At 33.9% G+C, this 10242-nt stretch overlaps 1 protein-coding gene across 1 annotated transcript; it reads left to right on the top strand.

Annotated features, from left to right (window-relative positions):
- Nucleotides 1-216: 216 nt before the first annotated feature.
- CPH17 (cuticular protein hypothetical 17) lies at nucleotides 217-8081 on the top strand. The gene is made up of 3 exons (XM_028311462.1): nucleotides 217-300; nucleotides 7082-7279; nucleotides 7904-8081. Exons 1-3 carry the CDS (start codon nucleotides 289-291, stop codon nucleotides 7991-7993), a joined length of 300 nt encoding a protein of 99 aa, XP_028167263.1. The 5' UTR covers nucleotides 217-288; the 3' UTR covers nucleotides 7994-8081.
- Nucleotides 8082-10242: the final 2161 nt, after the last annotated feature.

Raw genomic sequence — 10242 nt, 5'->3', positions numbered from 1 at the left:
CCTAAGCATTAAGGAGTTGTACCTACCATGACCAGTTTTTCTTCAAATTCGCATGAGACCACCCTTTTGATAATACCTATTCAACAAAAAAATAATCGTTCAAATTGGTTCATAATCGGCGGAGATATTGCGTATAAAAAAGTTCATCCCCAATTTTCCACCCTTGGGGGTGAAATATTTTCTTCAAATTCGCATGAAACCACCCTTTTNTACGATCGGTCCCTAAGCACATTCGCTCACACACCCTCCTTCGTCACTTCAAGACATCCCCACCACCCACCCTTCAAAATGTACAAGCTGGTAAGATCTTTAAAAAGTGTTTTATCCAGCCTAGAAAATTAATAACTAACATAGACAGTAGAAAATCATAGTAGGATCTGAGTTTATTCCGGAGTTTCTTCTCGTCACTTGCCATAAATGTTTGTCTCGAAGCGCTTCACTACCGAACAAAAGATAAGGAGACATGTAAAGAGTTCCTTTTGGGTACCTTTTTTTTCATAAGTGCCAAATTGGTCTAAATTGAATACAGACTTTTCAGTATCATTTTCATAATTGTAATTTTTATCGTTCAGTAGAAATTGAGCTTAACGGAAATAACAATAAAATTAATGTTTTAGAATGAACTTAGGCACATAAACTCAATTAGAGAAAGCTTCAGAGAAAATAATTTACGAGATTGATTCAACATTCTTAGTAAATTAATGAATTTGGTTTCCTCGAATCAGTACCTCTAGTAGGAAAAACTTTCGAGTTCGTTTCGTTGCGTATTCAATGTGTCATCGAAAAATTTTGTATGAAAAATTAAACAGCGCCCCCTAGGGCGGCTATAATATAGGGGGCGCTGTTTAATTTTTCATACAAAATTTTTCGATGACACTTTGAATACGCAACGAAACGAACTCGAAAGTTTTTCGTACTAGAGGTACAGAGATAGGAAGCTAAAGTGTATCAACTTTGAAATCCTTTAGACTATTAGAGCAAATTAATAATGAAATAATTATGTGTATACGTGTAATACGTAATCGTTTTATCCCTGAACTACCAATATTAATTCCGTCTTACTATTTGTAAAGCTTTCTAGCAAAGGATCTTAAAGCCCGCAGGCTTGACAGAGGGAAGTCTCATAATAACCATAACTTTTTTTTTAAAGTCCTGGATTTACAATGTTCTGTTTACATTAATGATTACAATGAAAAGTTCAACAGCAAATAAGTATGCTTGGATGATAGGAAACCCCCATGTTTGAAAGCTTTATTGTACAAAATTATTGAAAAATCGATGTCAGAGTAAGTAGGGAAAAGCTTTAGAACAACAAAAATTATAAAATGTTTACGTTTATGATTACTAATAAAATACCTACTTAGTTGGGTTTATTTATACATATAGGGTCATTAGGTCTGCTCTAGTATAATTTTTAAGAATTTAACCATGACGTTTTTTTTTGTATAATTGATATTTCCTTTATTTACTAAATATAGAAAGGTATTCATCATAATCATCACCCATCTATTAGAATAAACTGGATAAATTTTAATCAGTATACAAAAATTGATTACCGAATAGCAAACATTTTTATATTTTCAACTTGCGGAATAAATTTTATAACTTAACCGACAAAGTAGTAAAAATCGATGGCCATCTTTTTTATCGCTCAATCACTTTTTATCATTCCCTGACATTCTCGGGCGGCAACGACCTCCCAAGGCCGCAATATTTGCCATCCGGTCGACATAAGTTACGCTTTTCGGTCCAATTCCACCGGTCCAGTGTTTTTTTACCCGGCTCGCAAATTTACCCAGCAACTTTATTGCAAATGTTTCTCGAGTGTCTGAGTTTGTGTATCTTTTTGACCTCTAGCCTAAATATTGTGAATCTTGGGGTGTGCACGTGCCTTTACAACAAGACCAATCAATACAATTTCTTTCATTTATTTTATAACAATAAAAGTTAGTAATATGACCAAGATATAAACATTAGGGCTCGTATTGTATGTAGTAAATATTATTTTCAAGTTATTTTTTCAATTTCAGTATTTAGATTAAAACTTCCGCTATAATTTCATGGAACATTTATGAAACGATACTGAAGTAAAGAGTAGTTAAATCTGTTATTGGTATCTAACTAATGTTCAAACTGAAAGCTATAGAATTAGTATAAATAAAGTTTCGAGAATTCCTTTACATTTACTCTGCCTAATAAAGCTTTCATCAATACAATGCGACGACACGCGGCGCGACGTTTTCTTATAATCCTTAAAGTGATAAGGGTTGACTCCTTAAATTAAGCAATTCGATTTCTATGAAAACATCATTGGTTCTGAGGTATTTGCAAGATTTTGAGTTACTGGAAAATCTTCAACTTAATTACCTCCTTTGTTATCACAAACATTAGCAAATTGAGCAAAATGCCTCTTTGTTTGTCATCGTTTAGCGAGAATTCGAAACTTCCAGAAAAACTTTTTATGTCTTAATACTTTTTTCCCTTTAAATATTCGGATCTTTTTTAAGTCTCGGTAAATATTTATTATTTCAACCGTCTACAGATTCATATTACAAGCAGTTAAGAAACGTCCAATAAACTTTTCAGAAACTGCAGTAAAGATGCAAATTCGACGCAAGTAGTGCATTTTAGTACCCACGCGTTCAGCGAAGGATATGTTAACACTAGAAGTGCCGAAGATTACGACCCCCCTAAAAGCGCCGCTGGGTCAATTTTGTCCCAGCATGTATTTTGTAACATTTTTTTAGTTTCAGGCATGAATATTATGGTTAAAACTATTTGTAGTATCCTTAAAAAAAGGTTTTTCTATGTAGTTAAATCAATATGTACTTATTTCTTTAAAAATATAAATGTATTCAATTTTAATTTTGAATTATTAAAAGTCAGATATTTTTGGTTTCATTTAAAAATAGTCACATATTATGTGGTGTTATACTGTATTAAAATAATGAAATTGCTACTTTAACTAGTCATTATTATTTTTAAAGAAAAAATAAATGTCTTACAAATAATAGTGCACATTTTGCACAAAGTTTTTTTTTTATGGCTTTTTGTCTCTCTGGTGTACTATGTGTTTAGGAATTTCTATAGGTATGGTTATTTTTCTGTTATCTGTACACAAACAATGAAGTTTTTACCAATAACAATGAAAAGTATGTACGTTTAATCTTCAAAATTTTATAAGTCACACATTTTAAAAATGTATCAAATCATACAATGTATAAACTGGCTTATGTCTAGAAGCCACCTTCCTACTAATATTATAAATGTAAAAGTTAATAAATATTGATGAATTGAAGGATGGATGGACTGATGAATGGATAGGAAGGATGAATGGGTGGATATATGCCTGGAACTTGAACTAAGTGAGTATGGATTCATGGTTAGATCGATAGATGTTTTTTCACTCTTTTACGCAAAAAATACTAAGCCGATCTTAATAAAACTTTGCAGTTTTATTGTTAATGCTTCAGAATAACATAATATAGGCTATAATTTAGAATAATATTCAGTTATTTGATCAAAAAGCAACGATAAGTGTCAAGAAATTAGTTCTTTCTATGATAAACTTAATTTCTCACGGGTGAAGTCACAGGCAAAAACCAGTACAATATATTTACATTTCTGCATTGTCACGAGTCACATAAACTCTCCTCACCTCTCCACTTTCGTATCTCCTCCAAAAAAGGACTCTTCATCGAATTATTGTGGCAAATACCAGAGTGGGACAAAATTGACCCAGCGGCGCTTCTAGGTAAAACCGATTTTTAAATTTTTTCTATTAATTTTATATTATCAAAAGCATTAAAAAATTATAAAATTCAATAAATCAGAAAAAGTCAAAAAGTTTCATGGACTTTCGTTAAAAAATAAAAAAGTTAGAGACGATCAAACTCGCGAGTGGGACAAAAATGGGACGGCGGCCTTTCTAGTGTTAATTGACCCATGTAGCAAGCGATTGCACTCTGAATTTTCAATTATGTTCATCGGGCTTATATTTTTTATCCCATGAGAAATAAATGCCATAATGACTGTAAGGTTAATTATTCGTACTTAAAAAAATGCCCTTGTATTTTTACAATGGCACAGTTAATTGAAATACTTATAATAAGTTCCGAAAACTCATTTGCTCTAAGTACTCGTAAGTACTTCTTGTAGCAATCTCACATCAATACGCAAACACCCTAAAACTGATAGCAAATAAGTACATTCAGAAACAAAATTATAAAGCAAATAATATTGTGTAGATTGCTAAGCTATCACGACACATGTCGGTTTGAATTAACATAAAGAGGCCCTTTCTGAACGTTATTCCTTATAATTATTCCATCAAAGGGTTTGAAAAATATGTTTAGACAAAAACATGTTTTCATCGCGAAAAAGCTAGCACAAGCCACTGAAATATGTCACCTTTGATCTCTATCGATGCATTTGACGTCCTTTATTTTATCACCCATAAAATTCAAACAAACAACTTGTTTATCGTTTCCCAAAAGGCGGCAATTATTCACCGACTTCACAAATCCCTTTATAGATTTTGTGAATAACGGAACGTTCTATTTTCTTTCATCGCATAATAAATGTTTTGTAGGTCTCTATGGCGAAATGAGGTGATATCATTTGCATGAAAGGTTTCATTGGTTGTTATTCGCGATTAAAAAAGGTAGGTACCTATGTACTTATAAAAAAAATGAGCATTTGACCCAAATTAAGTAATCATTACGAAAAGTACGAAATTCTTTAATTAACAACGTTTCCTTGAAATGGGTTCTACGACCCCACTATTTAATTATTTAACTCGTGTATTCGGATGAACTGTGGATTGAATTATGTTACGGTAACTGTGGGAAGGGACATAGGAAATTTGGAATAGTCAATGATAATTTCATAGACAAAGGTGTCCATTTCCACGTGTATTGGAAACAATCCTTGCCCGTGTTACTAAGGATAACTGGTCTAATAAATGCTGAGCGCATTTTATAGCTAGTTACTCAGTAAAAAATATAATTTTATTACAAGTATTCTTAAATTGAAGTTTGGTGAGTACATTTTTGCGCATTAATCAAAGGCAGCTGTAATATGCATTGGTGACAGGTATTAAATGAAATTAGCCCGCTAAATCTTTTAGAAACTATATTCTTGACTTTGAATATACTTTTGTCTTATAGATTGGCTAATGAATGAAAAAGGTTTATGTTAACTATTAATAGTTTTCCAGATATAAATTCTATGTGTATGCTTTTGAGCGAAGCCTACGCAGCATGCTAGTAAAACCAACACAAATGTTGTTAAGAATTTTCTTACATCGAACATAAAATAACTGGCGCAGTAATTCTTGAAATGGACATAGATTACGAACCCGAATTGGTTCATAGCGATTACCCACACAGTAGAAATATTTAGGTCTATAAGAATAACTGGTCAGAAACCAAAGGACATCTGGTGCAATAAGTATCTATGTCAAGTACTGGTGGTGCCTTGCGATTGTTCGGACTGGTCCAGTTAGAAAGGAATTGATTATAGCCCAACTAGATACCGGTCTAGGTATAGTTACTTCTTACATAGTCTTATATATTTTTTTGTAACCACCCACCACAAAACCCTGATTCCCTAAAACATATGTTGTTACTGAGTATCATTGTAAGTTTGATGTGATTACTTAAGAAACGACTCATACCCCGAATCTAAATAAATTATAGTAATTTATTTAACTGATACAGATATAATCCATCAATTAGCTTTGATCTTCAAAAGATACGCGCTAAATATAGGTTCAGCCGTTTGCCGTTGACAAAATATAATAGGATTCAGAATATAATATGCTAATAGCACAGCCCTTTTCTCTGAAATATTTTTTGTATGGTGTAATTTTATAAGTTTAGATATTTTAGAAATAAGTTTACAAATGTACTTACATTACGATTGTGTATTTTAGACTACATGTATGCGTTCAACATTATAATAATTTAATTAATATCAAACTTTAACGCATCTGTAAACTATGAATGTTTCTAAAATTTATCAAATTAATAAGTAACTTAAAATAGAAATTCCTTTCTACACATATTCCATATTTATTTTCTTTTCATCTATTAAGGTAATATGACGTTGACGTAAGTAGGTACGTAATAAGTTAAATTGTTTTAACTTGAACCACGAAGTTGTTGAGTTAAACAATCTTCAATTTTCTTCACATAAAAAGAATGTTAAGCTTATAAATACCTTTTTGTTATGGAGCTTTGATTCAATGTTTGTAACTTTTACTCGTATGTTCATTATTTTGTTCAGATGATAAACTTTTAAACAAACCAATTGACATTTAAAAGAAACATGATGCCCTTTGAAAAGATATTTGTTGCTTTCTTGGGGGAATTGACCTTAAGTAAACTGTTTTTCATTCTGACCATAGATTTAGGCATAAACTTTAGCACAAAAAGATAATATCAGCTAATTCAATTACGTATTAGATTTCCTATAGATTGCACTTTAGATGAATCTGTACTTGGTTATGCTTTATTATTTTCCTGTTAGTAGAAGGATGTAGATACACGGATAATATGAAAGCTGCATCTAAAAAGCTTTCAGTATATTCAATTTCCTGCTGTCCATATATCAGAGCGATTATTTAAAGATTAACATTTAAATCGTTGGGTAATACATGGTGGTAAAACTGGTTAATTTAATTAAACGAGAAATTGACTCACAGATGATAAATTATTAATATGACTGACGACTTCGTGCTTGGTTAGTGAGTTAAACTCCCTCAAAAGGTCCTAAGGTTTGATTCTCTGATGGGGCACAAAGTGGAAAATCACTATGTTCAGTTGTTCAGAGTTGAGTTAACAAGTGCAGGCATAAATTAATTCTGATTGACTGGTGATAAAAAACACGAATCTGGCTTATATAGCTGCTCATAAAATCGGGCACCAAGATAATAATAAGATACATCTTAGTTCTTACCTGAATCGATCAAATAGGAACACTTTCACTCAAGTAAAGGCAAAAAATGTATCGTTTACTAAATTAGTATAAGTATGTACCTATTGTGGACGTCCATTTACGGTAGCGTATGTGGTTCCAGGTCGTATTCGCCGCTGTCCTGGCCGTCACCGCCGCCGCCCCCGGAATCTACGGAGGCCTGGCCGCCCCCGGCATCTACGGAGGCCTGGCCGCCCCCGTCTCCCCATGGGGCCACGGCATCGTCGGCGCCCCCCTAGTGAGCGCCCCAATCGTCAAGGCTGCGGTGCCAGTGGCCACCTCCTACGCTAACTCTGTCAGGGTATGTAAACCTTATTTTGAACCTGTTTGAACGCAAAAGGAAAAGTTATTTTGACTGTTTTGGAAAATAACACTTCCGAAAGAACTTTATCAATATCTGGTTGAAATCAATCATAACTTCAAAAGCATTGTGCTATTTATCTTTGTAAATTATTTTTATGTACCTTTCAAACATTTTGGAAACACGTGCCCCTGCAGCCGTTGTTTGTTGTGAAGAGAGGAAAAGTTTCCTGGAAACGTTTCGAATTCGTGAAAACTGAAGTCCTGTTTTTCCATGGAATATGGATTTCTATGAGGATTCTTTGATGTCAGGACATCTGACGGATCACCCTGTTGGCTCGAAGCTAAAGTAGGTTTAAAATATACTGTAAAAGTGTAAAACCTACTACTAAAATGGCCTTATTTATAATTTGCATTTAACAAACTAATGCTAACTAATTAATTATACTAAACTAATTACTTTATGTCTTTTACTCATTAATATTAAATAATCTCAAAACAAATTGTTTCTCCAGAATACCAGCGTCATGTTCTATAGAGCATGACACACGATGAGTGGGGCTGCATTCGCTGTGATAAACTGTGTTTGAACCAAATAAATTATTTTCTCTCTCTGTTGTTCCAGATCGCTTCCCCCGCTGTGGCTGTGGCGCCCCAGTATGCCGTGGCTGCCCACGCTCCCGTGATCGCAGCGCCCTACGGCCACGCCTGGTGAGCTGCCTCCTAGGCCCGCTAGCCCCACCCGGCCAGCCCAGGCCCCATTACCCAGGCCTACACCATCTGGGCCCAACCCGAGTGCAACAGTCAATAATCAAATATTTATTTATATAGCAATAAGAAATTCAGAATGATAGTAGAGCAAAAGTCTAACTCTAACGAGTTGGAATGTTATGCCCTTGCGTTTGGATAATAAATGTAATAGTATTGTTTTATAAACTGTTTTATTTCTGCACCTTCTCATAATGTTTTTAGTAGACAATCATTGGCCCATGGGCCGGGGTAAAATCATGTTCATCACGCTCTAACAGTTTTCTATCTACTGAAATCACCTCTACTAATGAAATCAAACCGTGGCACTCAAGCGATCAGGCTTAGCAACCGCCAGATCAACAGTGAGATTCAGTATTTATTATTTGTTGCGAAAAATGTTTACCATTACGGCTGCTCAAATACAAATCAAATTGAATTATTGACGCCTACTGCCCATCGCGTTAGCGGGACCTAATTATCATAATTTATATCCGTACCCATTGTAGATAAACAAGTCTCAATCTAAAAATATAAGCGTAAAATATCGATGGGCATTGTTTACGGTGTCGGATATTCCCACAGAAAACGGGTTGTCTTTTAAAGTCTATAGGGTCGCTGATAAATAATTATATTAAGCTCTCCAACCAGAATTATAATACCAGTACGAGACAACAGTTGGTAGATACGACCAGCTCCATTTAAGGGCCGCTGGATTCCGCATGCCACTTTATGTAGCACCTCAGTGCTCTGATACATATATTGCTAGAGCTGATACAACCGTAAGAGTATAACAATTAGCTTTAAAAGTTTGAATAAAGAAAGGTAAATAACGTAATGATCACAGGTAGAAACATAAGGTTGGAAACAGTCCTAGTATTATTTTACTTTTTGGTACTAAATTATTACATTGTCACAAGTTTGCATATGAAACTGTAGTTAATACACAGCGTGTCCCAAAAAGTAGTGTCAAGCTGATGCCCAGAGGTAGAGCATCACCAGGGCTACCCAAATCACCGTGACTTTTGATAGTTTTCGAGTTATGATTTTTTTTTACAACATACAGGATTTTGGTTTACATTCGTGTTATGGATGTAAATGCTTCTGTATCAGCTAGGCTTAGTATTCATCTAATAATAATAAAAAAATCAGGCATGCAAGTTGACTATTCGCGCCACAGTGACCAAAAAAGTGCCTAATCACAGATTTTAAAATAATCATAACTCGAAAACTATCAAAAATCGCGGAACGTACATGGGGGTGATTTGGATATCCCTAGTGATGCTCTACCTCTGGGCTTCGGCTTGACACTACTTTTTGGGATACCCTGTATTATATTCAAGGACTTATATTATGCATGCTTAGATTAGATTGTTACGATATCGATTCAACTCTGTCATAAATTTTACATAGTAGGTACGTACATAGATGCTCTTATTTCTGTAGCCAATTTCTGTTTTCAAAAGCCTTGTTTTGTTCTTGAAATTGAACTTATATCACAACTAGTGTGTGATATAAGTTGAGATTAAAACAAACGAAAGTGGTTGTATCATCTCTACAATGTTAAGGTAAATTTACACCCAGCTGTCCGTCGTGGACTTGTATGAAAGCGAATCCAAGGCCATTCAAACCTTAACATTTCGCTTAATCGAGCACTATAGCAAAAAATAAAGGCACCTTTTTTATGTAATGACTGGCTCTGCGACTTGAATTACTTACATATTTTATGTCTTTTTATACACGGACATTATTCTATGTACTTTTTGAGCCGGTTCCCGTCAAGTTACTGGGCAACTCAATTTTTTTACAAAATGACTTATCGGACATTTATCGATTTCGATTTTACTTTATGATAAAAAATACTATAAAGATTTAATATTAATATTGCCTCTAATGTAACTGAATATAATCTAAAAGTAATACCATCAATCTAAAAGTAATACCATCAATATACATAATATCACACCTAAACTACTGATCCAATTTTGATATTATTATTTTTAATAGATTTGATTGACACACAATGAATACTTACTAGCTCCTCTCGCCAAAATTAAGGTGGTGAAATAATTGTTATCAATCATTAGAAATGATGAACCTGGGTGTTTTGTTTCAATATAGGAAACATAATTAAAATCAGGTCAATAAACGACTAGTTACCTGCTCTTTGTTAATCTGATTGAATAATATAAATTGGATGTGAAGAAAGACATTCAA

Source organism: Ostrinia furnacalis, unplaced genomic scaffold (genome assembly GCF_004193835.3).
Source record: "Ostrinia furnacalis isolate ACB-3 unplaced genomic scaffold, ASM419383v2 OfSCF3323, whole genome shotgun sequence".
In the NCBI taxonomy this organism is placed as follows: Eukaryota; Metazoa; Arthropoda; class Insecta; order Lepidoptera; family Crambidae; genus Ostrinia; species Ostrinia furnacalis.
This window is presented reverse-complemented; position numbering and strand designations above follow the sequence as displayed.

What these genes read in the sequence shown, in the direction of transcription:
- CPH17 (XM_028311462.1), top strand. An exon ending in CCTACGCTAACTCTGTCAGG is followed by an intron (nt 7,280 to 7,903) that starts GTATGTAAACCT and finishes CTGTTGTTCCAG; the next exon opens with ATCGCTTCCCCCGCTGTGGC.